The sequence below is a fragment of the Nanorana parkeri genome, unplaced genomic scaffold, assembly GCF_000935625.1.
Source record: "Nanorana parkeri isolate BGI_ZX_2015 unplaced genomic scaffold, ASM93562v1 scaffold49, whole genome shotgun sequence".
NCBI classification, from domain to species: Eukaryota; Metazoa; Chordata; class Amphibia; order Anura; family Dicroglossidae; genus Nanorana; species Nanorana parkeri.
In genome coordinates this window covers 836,792-860,326 of record NW_017306317.1, presented here as the reverse complement: position 1 = coordinate 860,326, position 23,535 = coordinate 836,792, and the positions used below count along the sequence as shown (strand labels likewise).

Genomic DNA, 23,535 nt, shown 5'->3' with positions numbered 1-23,535 from the left:
CAACATAAAACAATCTTAACGTCTTTCTGTCAACTACTGATCTCCCACTCTCATGAAGAGAGGAACACATGTTTGAAGTCCATCCTGGGTTATAACCATGGCTTCCTCCATAGAAACAGTGGAGTTAGTGTAGCCACCTTAGGACAGAAAGTGTATTATTTGCTGGATTATCAGGGGGGAAAAAAAGGGAGAAAATTAAAGAAAAAAGAAAACTACAGCAATAACCTCATGTAAGGACTGAAAAGCTGCAAATTGATACATTTTTGGGGGTTAAATATGCTCTAAAGAGTTATTAGCAGCTGAACCTTTATGTTTCAAAATGGCAAAATTTCCTCTGGTCACAAAGATGCGAAATAGCCACAGTCCTAAAGGGGTTATATGTAAATGCACACAAAAGACAAGGAGGCTGAACAAGACAAATACAAAGGAAAATAATAGCAGCTACTGTACTCTCTTCAGCTCAAGCAAATATGTCATGGGTCTCTGCAAATGTTTGGAGGAAAAGAGTAATGCCCTTTTTATTCTTGCAGCGCATGATCTAGAAAGCAAAGAAAACAATGCAATTTATACTGATTACATACATTGAACTCCTGTTTACATATATTTGTCACTGTCTTTGTTTCAATAAAGTGTTTAATGAAGATTCATGTTCTCCTGCTAATTGTTTATTGAAAACTTTGAAAGACAAGGGCCTAATTATCCATGGCTAGTTAACAGCAAGGATTAAAACCACAGGTTTTTTTTTTTTTTTTTAGAGGGAAAGCTCAGGTTAAAACAGTATTAGCTTATGCACTCCATAATTCAGCAAAATCAAGACAAATGGCAATGCTGCAGGGGAGTAAACCTCCAGCAAGAAAAAATTCAGGCAAAAATATAAATATGTATCTATATGATGTAGTTAATGGCAGTGATTGCTCATCTGTAGTACAGTCACAATGTTTCTCAACACTGATAAGGTTTAGCTTAATTGCTTATGGTCGACTCTGGCTTGTATTACGCTGTCAGTTCAGGCGTTGCAATGCCCCTACTTAGCCTAGTCTGCCTGAGCATAAAGCATATCCATGTAATCTTGTCATTTTGTGCGGTTTCCATAACCTTAAACACATTGCAGAGCAACATAGTTGATTGCATTCTTTGAATAGCTGAACACCAATAATATTTAGCTAGAGACTTAATTATATTTACATTAAGTGAAAATGTTTTGACAGTTGTTTGCACCAGGATGGACTGAAAATGTACCTCACCACAGAGCCCTTAAGCAGCAATATCTATAGCAATACTCAAATATTCATTTCATTGGCGTCAGAAGCCTTCTATACTGTACATCATTAGGAGCACTTGATTGCTATGGTGCGTTTCATAGTTTACTACAGCTGAGTCCTGGCAATATTACTTTGGAGTGGCTGCATTATCTATTTGTTTCCATTTTTGTATTGTGTTTGAGATGCTCAGCATAAAGTCTGTCTGCTAAAAGTACAAAGAATGGATCAGAAAGCAAAATGGCTCATCTCTAGAGTAGATGGGAATTTGACAGGGTGTCATTTGCGCTGAATGAGAATAATAAAGTTACAAACTTACTGAAAGGTCTTTCTTAGATTCAAACATTTAGTAGTTTTTTGTATACTTCTGTGACAACTGCTGTTATGTGAAGTGTCCCAGCTTATTATTAGGAGGCACAAGAAAGGGCCAGCAGTAGAAAATTTAATCTGGTTGCCTGGGGTGGGCAGCTGCTTAAAAGCTCTTCCTTTCCCACCTATGGAGTTAATTGCATACAAAGAATGACAGTGATTTTCAAGACTTTTAGAAAAACAATGTAAAGAGAAGGGTTTAATGCTTCAGGTAAGAATGGTCGAGGTGGCCTACAGGAGTGGTTGCAGAAACACCTCTGAAGCCCTGAAAATGTTGTGCGACACAAGCCTCACCATTCTTATATTTAGGGTCTGTGCTTTGCGCAATCACTAAAAACTTTTATGTAATTTTGATCAACCTAGCAAAACAAATGACAAACGCACTCAACAATTCGTCACCAGCTATACAGTAAGGTGCACACGAAATGGGCTTTAAACAGTAAAACAGTAGAAAGTTAGCACGGCACACTCACAAGCCAGCATGTAAAAAACTTGTCTCACCACTAAGGTTAACAACAAAGGTTTGGATACATGTCTTCTGCAGAAAATGTGAAAGCCGCACAGCTGGGCCAAGGCACCTGTTATAGTGCGGTCCTAACTCTAAACTATGAGAGTCTCCATCTTGGAGCACATGGGGGCAGAAGATTTAGAATTTAGACGTGTATCCAAACCTCTGTTAAACCTTAGTGGTGAGACAAGTTTTTTTACATGCTGGCTTGTGAGTGTGCCATGATAACTTTCTACTATTTTGATCAACCTGTCGCCTGCACTATGCTATCATATTTTCAGACCCTTGTAATAGAAATAAAGTTAAGTTTTCCAAAAAAAAAAATGTTAGGAGCCTCCTGCACCCTCGCATACAATTGCACATATTGGGTGCACGCACATATGAAAGTGATGCTAGCGCAACACGTATTAAGCATCACTGCACCTACTGGAATGAGATAAATAACTCTAGGGCCACCATTTATGGTTAACTCTCAATTGATACATTCTTACATAGTTATTCAGGTTGGAAAAAGACACAAGTCCATCGAGTTCAACCTATATGAGAAAAAAAAAGAACAAGAAACTAAAGCAGAATGCTGTGCCCACAGTTACCCACTGGTGATCCAGTCCTCTGTTGATGAGCTGTAATAACTTTTAAAGTGTTACCTATGAACGATTTTGTCTACCATTGTTTTTCATTGTTTTATGGGTGCATGCAGTTTTGAGGCTTGACATATTTAGGATTCTACTTACTTGACAAAATGTCATCTTTTATTTTTTTACCCAAAAAAAGGGTACAGCATGCAATAAGGTTGTCCACGATAAAAACGGTAAAAATGGCGAGCGCACAACTGTTATGGAATGTGGTAAGAGGAATAGATCTGTTTAAAATCAATTTTAATGTTAAACAATTCTGCAACAATTTTGAAACAAAAACAAAAGTTAGAACAAAATTTAAAAAATTAAAAGATGGGGTGAGCCAGCTTCTTGTTCAGGGGGAGGAACCCTGTAGACATATGTAAAAAGGAGGGTGGAAAGAAGCGCTGCAACCCTGGGATATTGTGGGGATGGTATAAATAACAACTTTAAAATCAATACTGGACTGAAAACTCACTGTTTGGGCGGACAAGATGAGGTCTTGCAGATCAGGAGAAAAGGCTGTATGGATCGCTCAGCAGTGTCTCGGGCCGATCGGTGTGGATGTGATGAACGGGCTACATCGTCGAATAGGCAGTGCATGAATTTTCACTGATGATTATTGTACTGCTGGATGGACGTAGTAATGTCCTGCCGGTGAGAGGTATGGGTTTGGAAGTGTCTGGTTTGGTCCCCTGGTGATGGAGGAGAGATGGTAGTGACAGCTGGGAAGCTCCTGTGGCTGGAGCGCAAGAAATCTGCCGTCCTGTAGCCTTGTTTGTAAACAGGCTATGCACTGAGGGTGTTCGTGCCGTCCAATACCGTGGGGAGTCAGCTGGCCAGGCTGAGACCCGACGGCTGAACGGGAGCGAGAGTGCCGCTCTGTAGCGGTTTGAAAAACTATCGGCAGTCGTTGTGACAGATCGTTTTGGAGACAGGCACAGGACTGGAAACCAGTGCGGTCTATCTCGCTGGGTGATGGGAATGTCAGTCGAGCAGTTTGGCTACGCGTTTCGAGGTTCAGGACCTCTTTGTAAAGCCAGAAGTGGTTTACTGCCTCTTTGTCAAGCCAGAAGTGGTTTACTGCTTCTTTGTCAAGCCAGAAGTGGTTTACTGCTAATAAGGTTGTGCGTGAATTTGTTGTAATAAACATATAGATTTGACAAACTATTGATAAACATAGATTTCATAAACCTTGTACAACATAAAAAATGCAATTACCATCATTTTATTCCATAGACGCTATGCTTTCAGACAATATTTATAATGTTTTGAGGCTTTCTAGTAATCTCTAGGTCAGAAATTGGCATAATATATATATATACTGTATATATATAACAACGAGTATAACAGTACAATGCATTAACATTGCAATAGTAAGAGAGCAAGAGTGTAGAAGATAAACAGAAGAACATTACTGCATTTTATTATAGATAGGATATAGCCCAGTTAACCAAAAAAAAGAAGTTAAATGGGACCCTTATGGGGAGTAGTAACATGGAAAATCAGGTTAGTAAGTGCGTATTAAAGGGCCTGGACTGGAGGTAAAGAGTTCAATGTTATAAAAAGCAATAATATGATAAAAAAAGTGCAGTACGAGGCAGGCAAGTTCTTCATAAAGAGAAACAAATCAGTTAGTATAGAAATGTATTGCCATCAGAAAAAAATGGCAGTAAAAGGTTTAAACATAATTAATGTGACAAAATTAAAGTAGCCAACCTCCAGAAAGGACAGTGCCAGCACAAATTCAGAGATGATTTGAGGATCTACAGCCGAGTGATACACATAAACCTTGTTAACAGGAAGGATACCTGAATGCATTTTTAAGATTTAACTCTTGAGTTTAGTGTCACTGTAAGTTTAAAGTGTATTTCCATTTTTGCAGTCAAATTTAGGAAAACCCCTCCATATGTTCGTTATGTGTTCCTATTCACATAGCATACTGAAAAATAACTTTTAAAAATACATTCTTACCTTTTAGATGTTTTATTAAATCAGGCAAGATGGCTGATTCCAGGTTTTTCTGAGCCCGTTCACAGTGGTCTGTCCCAATAGAAAGTCTTGGGACTGAAATTTTAGGATTTTGTTTATTTGATCAGCTTCATTACCTTTTAATGGACAAGACCCCTCACCCATCACAGCCCCTCCTAACATTTCAAAGAAATAGAAGCAAGAAGAAAAGTGAATCCTTTAAACCCTAACCCAAGTAAAAGCTAATTAAACTGCAAGAAGAATTTTTTTTCCCTTTAGCTTATGCTATGTGAATGGGAAAATGTATCAAATATTAAATAGGTGTTATCCTGATTTGGCTGCACAAGTGGAAATACTCTTTAAGTTAAGAGACTTTACAATTAGGACACCTGAGACGTGGTCACTGAAGATGGTGCTTAGCACTCTATTGCGATTGTTATAAATTAGGGATTCCAAAGCGTAATAGCCATTTGCAACCTTAGTTATGTCCGTTTATATTTTTCATCAGTTTATTGATATCTTGACAAAACGTGCCAGTGCTTTCAGAAAACAAATACATTTGCTTCTGGTTGAAGGCATTAGTTTGGATTGCTTTGAAAATCCAGCACAATGTGGGGTTTTTCCTTTTTTTTTTCCCTTTTACTTTTGGTATTTTTGGTTGTGTGGAGATCATCAAATCTCAAAGCTAGAGCTGCGTGTGTGTCTAGTCAAATAATTTTTTTTGTAACTTTTAGGGTTTAAAATTTCACTATTATTATTATTATTGTTATACAGGATTTATATAGCACCAACAGTTTGCGCATTGCTATACAGTATAAGGAAGACACTGCAATCACAATACAATTCAAGACAAGAGGGCCCTGCCCCTGAGGGCTTACAATCTAAAAGGGAGGGAGAAGTGATACATGAGGAGGTAGCCGTGTGGGGATGAATTTTTTGAGAATGTGATGGTTCAGTGGTTAGGTTGAGGTGGGATAGATTTCCCTAAAGAGATGAGTCTTAAGGGATTGCCTAAACGCAATCAGAAAATAATCTTAGAAAAATGAATTTGGTTGGCTAATGGCCCACACAGATGCTTCACTTCTGATTGATTTGAAAATTTGCATCACTGGAACACGTCACTTTTGATTGATTTAATGATCAAGCACAATGCAGCATTTTTTTTCTTTTTTGTGTTTTTGATTGAGTGGAGACTGTCAAATTACAGAGAAAACTAGAGTTGTTTGTGTGTTGCATCAAAAAATAATAATGAAAAAAGATTGTATTGGTTTGGTTTAGAAAAATTAATTTGTGTGGCCAGCAAGCAAGACAGTACTCTTGTTATGGCTGGTTGGGGGCATGTATATGAACTGTATTTGTGTAAGTAAACCGCCTAACCAGTACTGTTTAGAGCTGACATCTGTGTTCATTTTAAGGGATGGTATGAAATAAAGATTCACTTGATAGTCATTTGCGTTGGTCCAATTAGCCTTAATACACTCTTCCTTCTGTCTAAAGCATGAGACACACGATAGCACATAATCTCTGTGTAGTCTAGGGAAGCTGATTTAAAAGACAAACCACCAATAAAAAGGAAGAAACCTTTGCTAATTAACTGACAAATGGATAAGTTTCACTGCTCATATGGAGTCTCTAATCTGAAAACCTTGTTTAGCATAGATGAACACACACACATGACCCCATAACATTAAAATAGTACGTTATCTCACTTCTGCATTGGGATGGGACTGCTTATTGGTTATTTGTCTTCTAAATTGAAAGTGTTTTTTTCTTAGTGTTTTTACTGTTCATAAACTCTGCCTAGCTTGAAAGTAGTTGGCAAGTACAATAATAAATGTGTTTTATCTGTGCATCAAAATTAGGTTGTTTACTTTGGTGTTTTTTATTTTAAAAATGTACTTGCAAAAGTGTGCTTATTTGGTAATCAGATGAATATGGAAGTGCGCTGGTGCATTGGTAGCACATCTGACAGTGCAGTGACGGCTATATGTGTTCCCTTACTCTGCTGATCCCTGTTTTTTTTTTCTTTTCTTTTCTTTTCATGACAAGGCCATTAAAGCTTAGATGCTCAGACCAAATTTAGCACAATGACTGCATCAGTTAACTTGACTACAACTCTATGGCTAATTTGTCAGTTTGGCAGCAGAGTCAGAGAATCAGAAATGTGCACATTCCTAGTTCTCTGCTGCGTCATTAACATTCTCACAGCATGGAGCATTGTGCTCAAGGACTTAAAGTGGACCTTTACACTCAAAAATCAAATTCTACCAATGCATCCCTCTATGTATGATGATTGATAATAACATAGACATGTCAGGTATAAAATGCTGTGATTTATGAAATACTTACACTTGCAGAGCATTCACTTCCTGATTTGAAAGGGCAAAATTACTTCAGTTTGGTAAAGCAATGCACACTGGGATTGCCCTGTCATCAGCAGACCATTACTAGGAAATCCCATCTGTAATCCCATGACATCTCATGGGAAGGCATTTAATTCCCCTGAGATGATGTGCATGGTCACATCATCTCTCCGTTTCAGAGACAAGGCAGTCTGCTGCAAAACAGAAGTTCTGCCCAGCATGAGAACAGATACAGTGTATTTCTTCCAACAGTGGAGTCTACCTTTTAGGGCCGGTTCACATTACAAAGTCTGCGTTCCAGAGCTTTCGTTCTCTGGAGCGCAAGCCGGTCGGCTCCCTGCGGGAGGGAGCGTGGCGGGGCATTGAAGTCATTGTCCCCCGCACCTGGAACGCAGGCACATTATTTACCATAAAATACCTGCTCTTACGTTTCCTGTGCTCCTCCAACACCTCAGTCTAATCTGCCAATTTAGCATCCTGACCCTGATCCTGGGGGGAGATTGCACACTTGTCTTCCATGCCTGAAGTGCTTTCAGTTCTTTTAATCAGTTGTGGCCTGGTATTTTGAGATAGCTGGGGTGTGCCTGAAAAGTAAGAACATGCACACAATGGTGCTTGCTGCAAAGCAGTGCTAATACTTTCATACTTCAAAAAAAAGCAAGTTTATTAACTGTTTCCCTCTTTGACATTGTTCTTTGTGCAGGTACCAGAAACTGTGGAAAAGTTATGTGAAGTTGCGCCATCTACTGGCCAACAGTCCAAAAGTCAAACAAGCAGATAAGCAGAAATTGGTCCAGAGGGAGGTAAGCTTTATTTTTACTCACAGAGAACAATTAATGAGGCACAGTTTAGTTTTCACTCAGCATTATATGCTGTGCTGTCACTTAACACCCCAAGGAATATTCCTTGCAACGTACTCGACATAGAATTCATATGGAAGAACATTTTTTAAACGAGAACAGTTTTGCCTTTCAAATCACATTGTGTTTCCAGTATTTTTGTCTCGGCACATAGATAGGTATCCAGTTTCCCTCCAACAGCATGTATGTATTTATATTATATTAGTATTGTTTTAGATCAAAGAAGGATCCAATTTAAAATCCATATTGATGTTGAAAATTATTATAATTTTGAATGGAATCATTCAGAAGTAAAATGTGTATTGGACATAAATCATAACAAATTTGCAATTTGTTAGTATTTTTTGGGAAAAAAACCTGATATATCAATTCTCTTTTAATTAGTCGGGGTCATTTGCACTGAGCAGGTGTCACAATCACTCTGCAGCTTCCTTGATAAATCCACTACCTTATTATGTTTGCTGCCAAAACAAGTATTTACTTTAAATAATGGTATTGATTATAAATCATAGTATAAATTATTTTCAACTGTATTGGATAAATAATAGAATGATTATATCCAAAGGTGGGGGAACAGAGGATTGGATAGTTCCCATTTTTATACATTCTGCAGTATCATATGTTGACATAAAGGCAGAACAGACCATAGCAAATGAAACAGCAACAAGTGTGTTGTCTTGTCCTTTAGTTGCATTAGAAAATATGCGTGCCTAAGGTTGATTGATCTAACATGATTACCACTACCATGCCTTTGAAACATGTGGGTCTTTTCTGGCTTTAAAGTAGAACTGCCACCAGAGTTGTTTTAATTTTTTGGGTGGAGAAAAGCAAGGTTTGAGCCTTCATATAGTCCGTCCCCCTCCCCAGCAGTTAGATCTCCTCATCTAAAGTCCATTTCTTTGGATGCATCCTTCATCTATGTTCATAAAGTGACACCAGAGTTCTTAGTGAATCTGGCAGTTGCTTTCTCTTTTGTAATAGAGCTTTAATGGTGTTCCATGGTCCTATTTGTAGTCTTGGTGAAGGCCATTTTTATCTTGGAAAGTTTAGAGCCCTTCCCATTTCATAGTACAATAATCTCCACGAGAGAAGCGTATCTGCCTGCAAACTCTAGATGACAGCACAGTAATAAAAATTTTGTAGGTCCACTATGTCAAAAAGTTGGTTCTTATCGACAAAGGTGATATAAAGCTTGGGTCCAGTATTTGACCAGAGCTCTTCTAAACAGTGCAAACAGCTGAAGATCTGTACTTCCTCAACAAATAGTTTACTGTAGATGCACATACACCAACGCCATCTTATTATTTTAAAGAACAATACAACTATCCTTTGTACAAACACTTTTAAAAATGAGTTGGCTTACAGAATATTGCCACTGAAATGTAACTCAGACAAGTTTGTTCAATAAGCCCTAATTAAACAAGAGCATATGATAGAGAAACTAAAAAAGTTATATCTTCCATGTGGAAACAAGGCCAAGCAACTCACTTGTGCAATAAAAACACAAGACTTAGTCTGCAGAAAAATGGCAACAGGTACTGGGGCTCTATTTCTGCACATGAAGTTGGGGGTTTGATCAAAATGAATGGTCTCCTCAACACTAAAAAGTACAGGTAGATACTTACCCATCATGCTGTACCATCAGACAGGTGTCTTATTGGTCCTAAATAAATCTACAGCAGGACAATGACCCCAAACATGAACAAAAAGCATGAAAAATTATCTTCAGCGAAAAGAAGAATCAGGAATGCTGGAAGAGATGGTATGGCCCACACAAAGCTTCGCTCTCAACATCATTGTGTCTGTCTGGCATTACATAAAGATACAGAAGCAAATTATACAACTTAAATGAACAGAAGAGCTGTGGTTATATCTCCTAGATCTCTGGAACAACCTACCTACCAAGTTCCTCAAACTGTGTGCACGTGTACCTAGGAGATTTGATGCTGTTTTAAAGGCAAAGGGAAGACACACCAAATATTGATTTAGGGTTTTTTTTTTGTTTATGCGCTGTATAGGTTGATAAATAAAAACACCCTGAGGGCCAGAACACGCGGTACGCTGCAGCAGTTATAGTCAGAACACCCAATCTGCATGTTTTGTTCTCGGTCATTGACATAGAAAGTGTTGAAGGGTAGATCTACAGTGGCAGCCTTCATTTATTTCTCAGCATAGGCTTTCCTTAATAATTGGCAACCCATTTTTCAGTCCCTAACTTGGTAATGACTATTACCATGTTTGTGCTCGCATCATTTCTACAATAACTTAATCATTAATTTTCTTGCACATCAACAGGACTCAGAAGAATTTTAATCCATTTGATGTGACAAATGTTTGCCCTTTTGTTTTGTCTGTGTTTTATATGAGGTTTAAGCACTACACAGAGAACACTTTAGTGCCCTACTTTACTTGGGTTTTAAGACTCAAAGTACACTGCATGTATCCATAGATTTTAAGACAATTGCTCTTTGCAGTGCTATAGTAATATATACAGGGAGCCTGACTTATGCTGGTTTTGTGTTTTTTTTAAGACAGATTTATTTGATACAAGCTCCTCTATGGGCTGTTGACATATTTGTTTTTCGGAGACTTCACATGCTAACAATTTTCCCTTCATCTAACTAGGAAGCCCTTCAGAAGATCAGACAGAAGAACACAATGAGGCGTGAAGTAACAGTAGAACTCAGTAGCCAGGGTTTTTGGAAAAGTGGCATCCGCTCGGATGTCTGCCAGGTAAATACGTGAACGCTCTAATTAATATTAATGACTCAAGATGTCAAAGGCCTCTTTGCTTGTCTCATCTGCAGACATGATTTTCCCTTTGCCTCAGTATATACTTGTGTAAGCACAATAGCTGCGCTAGATACTACTGCCTGGTATACTACCATGGAACAAAGTGTGTAAGAATAAGTAGAGAAGACCACATGATGCTTCAGTAAAAGAGAACCATTTCACACCTTTGTGGCTGCACAGCAATTATCAAACTCACACCAACCAACGTTAATGGAATTAGCTAATTATTTTGATTTTTACTTTGCAGGCAAATACAACCTCACACTTTTTTAAATCAAATATCACTGTATTACACTAAAACCAAGCTCTCAGCTTTTATTGAAGTCCAGCTACGGGGATGAGAAAGCATGGGGCTGGGGAAAGCTAATGCAATGCGGCTTGTAATATAATGAGTTAATTTGCTAAAACCTTGCATTGAAAGGATTTTTTTCAAGAACATTTTTGTTTCTCAATGGCTTTTCATTTCAAGAAAAAGAATGTAACTATACAAAATGTATATTTAAATATAGTAAGATGAAATAAATGTAGTATTATGTCCCTATGTCTGCATCAACCAGTTTCTTGGATTACATGGAGAAAATTACGTAGACACATTAATGTTTCTTTTAAGTGAAATTTGTCACAAAGGTGAGATTACTTGGTAAACAGAATGTTTTACAAATCTTATACAGTTGCTTTTATCAAAGAGTGATGTGATGCCCAGTAGTGTCAAAAAAATGACTTTTGTAATGTTATTAGAATATTCAATTTCTTGATTTATATGCAGTCAATATTTTAATTTTAAGTGGAACTTAAAAGTGCAGATTTGCTATGTTATGGTGAACATCTTAAAGGTAATTGCTTAAGTAGTTATTGTCCTGAACAATAATAGTGCATTTCCCATGTCTTCACTCTCATAGCTTTTTATCTGCAGTGTCAGATCTAAGAAACTGTGTGCCTGACTGCTAGCCTCACAATTAAATTTAAAGTAAGATTACATTTAAAGTGAGGTTAGGTAATTTCACTACTTTGCTGCTCACTGTCCTCCTTGTTGGTGGGAAAACTGCAATGCCTGCTCTCCCGGTGTCAGCTTCATCATTGAGGATCTGTGGTTTCTGAACTACTGCTGCGGTTGCTTGCTTATTCCTCCATCAGTCGTTAGATTATCAGTCATCGGGGTGTAAACTCTGAAATGAGGATGCAAAGTCATGCCTCTTCCAACATGGCCCCACTACACAGAGACACAGAGCAGGGCATATGCAGGGAGACCACAGGAAATATTGGTGCCAAATAATTCAGCATTTTGCCTTTAGCTTTTACTTTTTAAACCATTCTATTCATGTAGTCACACGTTTTGCAGGATACTTCCATCTGTTCTGTTTCCATTTCAGCCATCCTTTTTAACACACTGCTTGAGCCATTGAGTTCAAAATCTAGGTGCTACCCAGCTCCCAGCCTTTATGTTAAGAACTTAGCTTCATAACTAAGCAAGCTTATGTGTTTGTTTTCTTTACAGTATGGATCTTTTCAGCCAGTAAAGGCTCCTCATGGGTGATCTGTTACTCTCCTTGTCCTGTTCTTGCTGACTTAAAAATGTTTACCTCAGGGATACAGCCACAAAAGTCAGAGCAGGACAGGAAGAGCAACAGTTCAGCTCTTATAGGAAGTGCAGATCCATTATCTGTGAAATGTGCATAGGCTGTGACAGACTCCGAGGTAAGAAATTATAAATGTGTTTGGCACTGAAAATATATAAATGTAAAAGTGAGGGAGAGGGGGAGAGAGAGAGGTATATATCTAGCTATCTATCTAGATAGATCTATCTAGATGGATAGCTAGATATAAAAATAATTTCAAAATGACATGTAAATGCAATCAGAATATTACATATAATTGCATGCAGGGCTGTGTTTATAACTAATGCTGTGCTAGGCACTGTTAAGTGATCACACCCCTTCATATAGAACAGAATCACAGCCATTTTCTTCCCACCCACCACATACTTACAGACACAAAACTCAAGCCAGTGAAATGTGAACAAAAGCAAACTGTGTTTCTTTATTATTTGTTGAAGGACACAATACTTTAGTAATTCTAAGACAAATAGGTCATATTGTGCTTTCAGGAGGTTGGAACACTGGCAACAGAAGACGTTGAGCAACCCCGTCTCAAACTGTCATGCTTCATTTCTGAGAAAAGGTTTATCTATATAGCCTTTTTTTTTTCTTCTTCAATCAAGAATTATATACCACAGATATTTTTTTCATCTGTGACTTAAGTCTTAAACTTGAGCTAGCCTATACATAGCAGCTATCCGGATCACTGTATCCTCAGCAAATGACTTTGGTGGCTGTACCCGAGCCCACTGGGCTGAAGATTGCAGGGTCAGCATGGAGTGTGACCTTCAGAAACTGGGATCTGCATTGCAGTGCTTTCCAGGACTTCTGTAATGCTCTTATAACGGAAAAGACCTCCCGAATACACTGGGTATGTGAAACCTTCCTCTATGAGGATCGGTAACAATCTATGGAATGATGGCTCCCTCCTGTCAATGTGAAAGTGTTATTTCTCTTTCAAAGGTGATTTACTGATGGTCTATAGACACTCCAATCATCCACCTTGACAACATACCACCAAACAGGTTGATGATATTCTTATCTTTAGGTGATTGCTAATAGGTGATTTACTTCCATGGAGAGTGGGATAATGTTAGTCCACAGGTCTTCATGGATCTGGTTACTAGAAGATCCTTACATTCCCTTCCTCTTCCCTATCAGGCTAATATTCCTAGTGTTAATACAAGAATTTCTACCCCTAGCTTCTTCACAAAGGATTCTGGCCTTTTCGGAACTAAATGTTATGATCCCTAGAATTATATATTCAATAAGGGGGTTAGTCAGGTTTGCATTGTGACTGTCACGCCCCTAAAACACCTATGGGTATGAGTATGGAAAGGACTCTTTTTTTTTTTTTTACTTCATCCTTCTGTTCCCACTGTCTTTGTATGCTGGTCTGCTTTTGTTTACCCCATTTTTCTAAGAATTACTTAAGTCCTGGATGCTAAAGATAGTTTGAGTCCATTGAGGGGCACAGGTCCTTGGTCATCTGTGTTATTGGTCTAATGTACTGCTTAATCAGAAAACTTAACGGTTTTTGTTTGCAAGTATCCCACATTTTTGAAGGTGGTAGTATAACCAATTTGTCTACAAATGGCTAAATTACTGTGTCCCTCAATGAACTCCAAGAAAAAGATTTTACTGTAGGTTCAAAAATCTTTTATTGTTTTGTTTATCAGCTCGAAGGGGCTGTATTGCTCCTCTTCACCGTGCAGCTTGCTGGAAGCTTCACTACTTTCTAAAAAGGGTTTCCTAGCCAGGCCATTCAAGTTCAATAAGTGCCTTATTTGTTGCTTTGGGAAGGAGCTTTTCACTTAATTCCAATTATGTGGGGGAAAAAAGAATAGGGATTCTACTGCTCATGCACTGACCAGCCAGGAGACTTTTCAGCTCCCAGGGGGCCACACAGGATGTACAAGAGGCAGGGGCCATTAAGTGTAGCCTTTGGATGAAGGTAGGTTTATTTTGCAATTATTTTCTGAGACTGCATTCATCTTTAAAAGGTTTTTTCATAGCCTTTACAGGCTTTTCTTAGCCATTTAAAAAAGGCATTTGTTTAGAGTGCTCAGTAGCCTAAGTTAAAAAATTACATACACATCAGAAAGTCATCTCAGGGAATCCCTTTAAGACATCTCTGAGGTTTCAGTCAGACAAATTGCGCAAAGAGAAGGGCTGCTTCTTATTTGATGTGTTTTTAGGTAACCCAAGGAAATCCTTTTTCATGTATGAAATGTCCATTAAACAATAGGCATTTATAAAACAGGAGTTTAAAAACCTATGCACTTTAAAATTAATAAATAAACCAGAATCTGTTAACCTAAAACTGCTATAACATCCCTCTAGAGTTAGAGATACAGGTCATCTTATTTCAGGTTCACTGCATGATTTGTTTCTTGGACCCAAAGGTTTCCAATTGGTGAATTCAAACACAACCGTTGTGATGGATTTGCTGATACATTTTTAATGTATTTGATTATCATGTATTTATAGCCTTCATGATGACGCATCTATGTTTATAAAGGCACCCCTTAAGATCTAGCAGTCAACACTATGTGGTTGGTGGCTCTAAGTCCTGATCACTGACTGATCATGTGACTATGATTTCAGCTTTGATATAGTGATCATGTGCAGGCTTAAGGCTTTATTTATTTATATATTTATTTATTACCAAAAAAAACCTTCAGCCTGCACATGACTATTGCTGCCTTGGAGCTACAGTGATATGTATAATGCCATCAGCATTATACCTAAATTGTTAAGTGTTAAAAGTAGGGGTGTTTTGGGATATATAATTAATTGATGTAGAGGGTTCTGCTTTAACCCACAGTCTTATTATCTGTCCTTAGAAATGGGAGTCAAAGCCTAACTGCATCTGTTACTTGTTTTATGATACAGTATTTTCACCATCTTTATAGAAATATCACATTGACTAAGTCATAAAAGAGATTTGCTTGTGTTATCAATGGAAATATTGCATGTGATAATTTTAACACTTGTTACAATAAAATTGTGTTAAAAAGTCGAATGACAAAAAATATCACACAGAGTAACACTCTTAAAATACTACTAGCTTCTCACTGGCAAGTTCTATGTAGTTTTTATTGGGTGTCTGTGAAAGATAGAAAATGAAGATGGTGATAAATACCAATACATGGGAAATAAAGGCTTTTTAATAGTTAAATTTTTATTTTCATGTGGAAAAAATCTAAATATCATTTCATTGTTTTCTAAACAAAAAATGATCCTTTTTACACCTCTTTAACATTGTGTATTAATGTTTACATGATAGAGGTTATCATAATTGATGATTTTTTTTTTAAATAAAAAAAAAAGGTTTTCATGTGCTTTGAACTAGCCTTGAGATGTATCTATTCTTCCATATATTTTTAATTAACATTATAGTGCAGTTTATTGTACTCTAGGTGGAAATCCTGGGATACCAAATTGACAGCATTACGCAGTGCCAAGTATTTCATCTTCTAAAGTTTCTGTGCTTTCAGTCCTTTAAAACACCTTTTAAAATGCAGAATTGCCACTTTAGATTTGTAAATTTGTACAGCTTTTCAGCGAACGTGCAATATATTGTGAATACTACCTGCAATGTCTATGTCCCCCATCCCTGTAAAAATTGCTGGCTATAAGATTCCAAAAGGTTCCTATAAAGAAAAAAAGCTGCTGATTTTACTGTGCGACTAGTGTGAACTAGCACTTCCTGCTTTACTAATGAAAGTTGCAATGTCTGCATCTTTCTCACTGTTTCTCCCTTTAGAAGTAGTTAACCCTTAGGAAGTATCTCACAAAGAAATTTCTAATGCAAGGGATGCCTAAAATGTTACTTGTATCTTAGTGCTGACTACCGGGAAAATCTGTGAGGCAGTCACACAAGCAGGAAATTATATATGTGGTGGCGTTCCATACACCAATAGTGTACAAAATATCTTCAGGTTGCCATATTGTGTTGAATTTTTTTTGTAGCGGCTTCAGTTTGAAATGGAAAGTTATGTTTTTAATAACAATAAATCATTACAATTTTTTATGCTATTTATTTATTAAAAGGGGAGTTTTCCTTCAAATGTGCTATAACATACATAGAGTGTGAGGACACGCAAAACTCCCTGGTGGACAGGAAGAGAATTGAACATTTATTGGGCATATATGAACTGGAGGCTCACTCATCTAACCATGCTCTACCTATAGCTAAAATATCACTCTTATGTGGACTGACCCTTTACCATTTACTTCTGAAGCAATGGCTAAAAAGTGCTATATATGCCAGATCTGTCAAGCTCATGAAAACATATAGTTGTTTTTGGTTTATGTGGAGCTGCCATAAAGTAGAACCTTTTCTATATGCATTATCTATATCATGTAGGTTTTTTTTTTATATTACGACTGGTTAGCTTAAATACAGGTTTTAGAAATGATAATCCAAAACTCTTTTCTCCTCCAGAAATATCACTGTGCCTCTCCTATTATCAACCAGAGGAATCTCAATAATGGGTTGCGACACATTTTATCTTGCATCAATTACTCTAAAAGTAGAAATATAGTTTAGTTGTGTGATTGGGACTAAGGTTAGAAGATTCATGGCATTTTTGTAGACGCGAACTGTTGAAGAATCATTGGCTTGAATGAACAAAAGGATTTAAAATGTTCAGATTCACTTTCAATGGCACTCCATGGATTTGGAAATTAATGGCCCCTCTATTTAACGGAACATTAAAGAGCATATATTGAATCATTGCTGACTTTCTTTCTTATTACCATGCTTGGTATTACCATTATACTGGATTTTACAAAATCCTTTTTCTGCCCGGGATCATTAGATGTATTTGTTTTAGTTTATAAAAAAAAAAGTTTGTTTAACCACTTGCGGTGTTTACACCCCTTTCCTGGCCTGGCCATTTTTCAGTATTCAGCGCGGCGGTTCTTTGACTTTTATTCCACCATGCAACGCTGTACTGAAATTAATTTTATACCATTTTCGGGGACACATAGTGCTTTCTTTTGGTGGTATTTAATCACCACTGGGGTTTTTATTTTTTACTATAGAACGAAAAAAGTACCGAAAATTAAAAAAAAACTTTTCCCTTTATTAATAGACACCAAACATGTCAAGCTTTAATATTGTGAATGCCACCGAAATCGTAAAAAGCTACCACACTCAAAATTGGCCATAGGCGACACTCTAAAAGATTTTACCGCTCATCAGTTTAGTTTTAACAGTGATTGATGGCCCTAAAATTATTGCTCTCGCTCTAACGTTTGCTGTGATAAGTAACAAGTGCTACGTAAGACCCCTAATGTCACCTTGGGACCCCCAGAGAAGCTGATGAAGCACAGACCTGCTTCACCAACTTCTCTCCGGTTTCTGTACCGGAGAGTGGCAGAGGAATGTGGAAGTGATGTAGTAAACATCACTTCCTGCATTCAGAGACATGGGAGGAGAGCAGAGGGAGATCGTGTACTGGACTCCCTTCGTTCTCAGTGCACAGAGCAACATGGACCCACACTGACAGTGCCGGATTGGACACCCGGGATCGTGGGGACAGTGAGGAGTGGTAAGGGAGGGGGCGGCACGACACAGAGACATGCAGCACACAAGCAATCGGGTGTCTTTGCAGACACCGGACCGCTTGTATGTAAACAGCCATCACTCGTGCGCAGGCACGAAGGAAGTTTAAAGCCGCCCACCCACATCCCGTTTCCGAACGTTCGGCGGACGGGAGGTGGTTAAATGAGATGGGTGTTAGTGTAAAAGTTAAAATAGCTGATCTAAGTTTGGTAAAGTTTTTATCAGTTTATATAATTTTGTTATATACACCTGAGGATGCTAGCAAAGGTGACACCTTTAATTGACAAGTATGTATGAGTGATGATCGTAAAAAGATCAGACCTTGTTTAACCTGGGATTTGCATACCCTTCTGAAATGTTAATTGGATATTTTATAGAACTTGAAAGAAAAGAGTGTTAAAGTGCTTAACTTTCTTGTAAGAAGTAAGAATTGGTATGCGTATGTACACATTGTAAAGAAAAGTACTCTAGCCTGTTTTTTTTTTTAAATATATGAGGAGAGAATAACAAAAAGGATAAGTCATACTGAATTTTATTTTTTTTTGCCATAATCCTGCAGCTTTTTGAGAAATGACCTATACAACTTAAACTCTTTACTTGAATAACTGTGTTTTCTGCAGAAAAATATATTTACTGCATGCAGCTATAATCTGTATGTTACATACATAGTTACATAGTATTTGGGGTTGAATAAAGACACAAGTCCAACCCATATCGGTCCGCGCATCATCTCTTTCTTAGGAGTACTTGTACCCCTGTATATTATGGTCCCTCAGGAAATCATCCAATAGTTTATTGAACATTTCCACACTCCTGGCTGAAATCACTGCCGGTGGCAGTGAGTTCCAGACCCTTACCGCTCTTACCGTGAAGAACCCCCTTTGTCCCTTGTGCTGAAATTTGTTTTCCACCAATTTTAGGTGGTGGCCTCTAGTTTTTGTAACGGAGTTAATTTTAAAGAGTTTGTTGCCAATTTTGCTGTCGCCATTGAACATCTTGTACATGAAAATCATATCCCCTCTTAATCTCCTTACTTCCAACGTGAACATGTTTAAATTTATGAGCCTTGTCTCATAGTTCTGGTCCTCCATTCCCCTAATTAGTTTAGTTGCCCTCCGCTGGACCCTCTGCAGATCAAGGACATCTTTTCTTAATACTGGTGACCAAAACTGGACCGCGTACTCCAGGTGAGGCCGAACCAGTGATCTGTAAAGTGGCACAATTATAGACCTGTCTCTGTAGTACATCCCCTTCTTAATACAGGACAAAACCCTACTTGCTTTGTTTACAGCAGCCTGGGACTGCAAACTATCCTTTAGTTTGTGGTCTACAATGACCCCTAAGTCTTTTTCCATTTGTGACTTCCCTAGCGGCATACTCATAATAGTATAACCCATTTGTTTATTTTTATTTTCAAAGTGCATTACTTTGCATTTATCGACATTAAACCTCATCTGCCATATATTCGCCCACTCCCCTATTTTATCCAGGTCCTCCTGTAATGCTATACTGTCTAGGTCTGTTTCTACTGTAATACCCTCCCTATTTTTGTATCGTCTGCAAACACTGAAATATGGCTATTCACACCCTCCCCGATATCATTAATAAACAGGTTAAACAACATGGGTCCAAGCACAGAGCCCTGAGGCACACCGCTGATTACACTAGCCCAGTCTGAAAAGGTGCCATTTATAGATACTCTCTGGACCCGTTCCTGTAGCCAGTTCTCTATCCACGTACACACCACCTCATCTATGCCCATAGATCTCATCTTGTGTAGTAATCGTATATGTGGTACCGTATCAAATGCCTTTGAGAACTCCAGATATACCACATCTACCTGCCTCCCTCCATCCATATCTCTACTTACCCACTCATTATCTGGACCCACTGCTTTATTTGCATTTAGTAGTTTAAGTCTTTGTCTTATCTCGGTTTCCGTCAACCACTGGGGTATATTATATGTAGAACTCTGTGTTTTATCACGTACGTTAAACCCGATTTCCTCCTGAGTGTATACCGAGGAGAAAAAAGTATTCAGCGCCTCGGCCCTCTCCTTGTCATTTGTGACTAACTTTCCGCTTTCGTTCTTTATTGGGCCTATCTACTCCTTTCTCACCTTTTTACTGTTAATATATTGGTAAAAAATGTTTTTTTACTAACTATGGCGATATGCTTTTCGCACTCAATTTTGGCTGCCCGGATTACCAGCTTGCATTTTTTGTTACATTCCTTGTAGTTAAGGAACGCCAATGCCGTCCCCTCCATCTTATATTTTATAAATGCCTCCCTCTTGTCCTTGACGTGTTGTTTTACAGTTTTATTCAGCCACATAGGTTTAGTCTTTGTTCTATTGCTTTTGCTACCCAAAGGTATACACTTTGAAATAGCACTATGTAATGTGTTTTTAAAACAGTCCCACATCTGATCCGGGTTTAGGTTGTGGAATAAGTTTTCCCATTTAGTTTCCCCCACTAGGCTGCGCAGCTTATCAAAGTTTGCCTTTCTGAAATTTAGGGTGCCTCCCCAATTACAATATTCTCAATTAACTCCCCATTATTAGTGACAATTAAATCGAGGATGGCATCTTTGCTAGTTTGAACCTCCACCATCTGGTCCATAAAATTGTCTTGCAACATGTTCAGAAAACGGCCCGCCTTTGCCGAACCTGAGGTACCATTAGCCCAATTGATGTCCGGGTAATTGAGTGGGTATCGCCCATCACGACTACATTGCCCTCCCTCCCAGCTATTTCTATTTGGGAGCGTAGATTTGCTTCCTCTTCCTCCCCTATATTTGGAGGTTTGTAGCAAATCCCCATAATAAGTTCAAGGCTAGTGTCCGTTGTATCCAGTTCCAGCCATAAGGCTTCAACTTCCTCTCCATTATTTGACGTGATATCGTCCCTAATATGCATATTTAGCTTTTTATTAACGTAGAGGCAAACCCCCCCCCCCTTTTCCCACATCTGTCCCTCCTGAATAGGTTATACCCCTTTATATTAGTAGCCCAATCATGTGTGCTGTCTAGCCAGGTTTCCGCTATACCCACTATATCGAAGTCCTCTTTGAGTAGCCTAATTTTAAGTTGTTCTAGTTTATTTGCTAGACTTCTAGCGTTGGTGTACATACATTTAATTCCTGTCTTGTTATGGGACAAAAGTTTACTTCCTTCGTCTTCCCCATTTTTGTTATTGTCCGGCCTTGTTATAGGTCTTCTATTTTTAATTATATTCGCTTGGGCCAGAGGATTTCCTATATTGACTGTCTTGACTAAGTTAATTGTGTTGACTGTATTAACTGTGTTGACTGGAGTGAGCCCACTAATAACCCCACTGCTACTTCTTCCTGTATTTTTTTTTAATCTATATTTAATTTATCTACATTTAATTCTAGTAATATAAATAATTAAATTTTTATACCCTACCCCCCATTTCCTAGTTTAAAAGCTCCTCCAGTCTTTCTACCATTTTTCCCCCCAGGAATGCTGCACCTTGCCCATTAAGATGCAGCCCGTCTTGGCTGAAGAGCCGGTAGCCGACGGCGAAGTCAGCCCAGTTCTCCAGGAAACCAAATCCTTCCTTCTGACACCAGCTCCGGAGCCACTTGTTAAGCTCCCTCAACTCGCGCTGTCTGTCCGGAGTGGCTCGTGGCACCGGCAGTATCTCTGAGAAAACTACCGTGGAGGTCCTTTCCTTCAGCCTAGCACCTAGGTCTCTGAACTACTTTTTTAGGACACTCCAATTTCCTCCTATTTTGTCATTGGTGCCGATGTGCACCATGACAACTGGGTCGTGCCCAACCCCATCTAGTAATCTGTAAATTCGTTCCGCAACGTGTCAAACACGGGCCCGCGGTAAGCAGCACACTGTTCGACGCTCACGGTTCCGATGACAGATTACCCTGTCAGTCCGCCTGATGATGGAGTCTCCCGTTTAATGAACAAACTGTGCACTTATGTTACACGTAATTAGATCATGCCCAACACTCATTTCAGGTATACTTTCCATGTAGGCCACATGCGCCAGTGCTGTTGAATGCAAGTATAATTAAAGTCTCTGTTTTCTTGCCTATATCTGTGCTAGCAATCAGAAATGGCAAATATGCAAAACATTTTGCAAAATAGGCAAAAACATTTTTTTTTTAAAGTTACCAAAAAGGCAATTCCTTACCTGTGTCTCCGCTGCTCGCTCCCATCTGAAGATTCTCCAGTGGTCGTGAAGGATCATGAGGCGGGCACATGCGCAGTAGAGATCTTTGGGCCGGAGAAGAGGCGAGACACAGTGTAAGTCAATGCATGCAGCGTGCACGTCAGGCACCGCGAGACACAGAAGACAAAGCAGTCAGCGCTGGATCAGAGACTGGCACCAGCGCTGGAGGGACTCCTGAAAACAAGTGGAAGGAAGAAGATGATCGGATCAAGAGGCATCATTGAAGGTACGTCCTTAAAAAGGGGGGCTGTGACCTTGATGTCACTTGAAGATAATTGTAGAGATTTTATGTTGTTGGGCTTGACAATTAAAAGCTCAGAAGTTCTTTTACGGTGTGGAGAAATGATGGTTGCTGTAAATGACACAACTTTAGATAAACAGTTTCCACAAAGTGATTGGTGCCGCCCTGCATATACGGTTGGACAAATGGTTTGTTGAGCACACCCCAATCATCACTGGAATGAGCATAGAGCTGCTTGACCCACAAATTTGCAAATGTGCAGCGTGCTCTCCCTCCTCCCGTCGCAGCAATTCTAAGTTCAGCAACTGCCTTACACATTGCCACAAAGATGTATCAAGTATTTTCCATTATTGTAATTAAGGAGACAAGCAGACCTTGACAACAAACAACAAGGATAATGCTTCAAAAAAGATACCACCAGAGTCCACTCAGTTTGACCTTTTACTGACCATATTTGTGACCACAAAGGCATACAGCTATCAGGCACTGATAAAAATTACAGACATGTTACATTTAACTTCACTGTTTACATTCCAAATTGAAATGTAAAAAAAAACCAGTTCGTTTTAACATCTTAAAATGGAACGGTATAGTGAAATCTGCCTTTACAACAAGTCCTTTTTTTAACTACACAGAGAAAAGGCACTTACCTTCACATTTACATGTTTTGACAAATTTTTCCTCAAAGGACTTTGAGTTTGCTCTTCTAAGAGATTCCATTTAAATTTGTATTTCAATCTTTTCAATAGATCAGTGTTTTTACAGACCAATGTCATTTTATTTAAAAAGACCTTTTCACCGTTACTAAGAAATGTGATAGCAGCTCTTATGCTAGTATTCAGAAAAGAAACAAGTCTTTATCCAACCATTCTGTTAGATCTATTATTTAGTTTTTGGTAATTTTCTATCCAATTGCAAAACCGTTCCTATTTTATTTGTCTCCACAATCATAGCATCTTACTTTACCCTAGTTTCTATGTTGCTATGTAAATCTGATCATTCTTTTGACTTTTTTTTATAAAGTATTAGATGATACACAGTAATTGTTTCAATGGTGATCTGTGAAGATGTGGAAAACAGTGGGCACCCCCTAATCAGTTGGGTCAAGTCTAAAAGCTTGCTAACTATTATCTTATAAAATAATTGTTGAAACTTTTTTTTTTTTTTTGTTGTT

General features: G+C 38.4%; 1 protein-coding gene across 1 annotated transcript in view; it reads left to right on the top strand.

Moving 5' to 3' along the window:
- Positions 1-23,535, top strand: part of DROSHA (drosha ribonuclease III) — a 239,833-nt gene that overhangs the window by 99,298 nt on the left and 117,000 nt on the right. The window contains exons 15-16 of the mRNA XM_018574114.1: positions 7,791-7,890; positions 10,573-10,680. Coding sequence (XP_018429616.1) covers positions 7,791-7,890; positions 10,573-10,680 — 208 coding nt within the window. The remainder of the gene's footprint in view (positions 1-7,790; positions 7,891-10,572; positions 10,681-23,535) is intronic.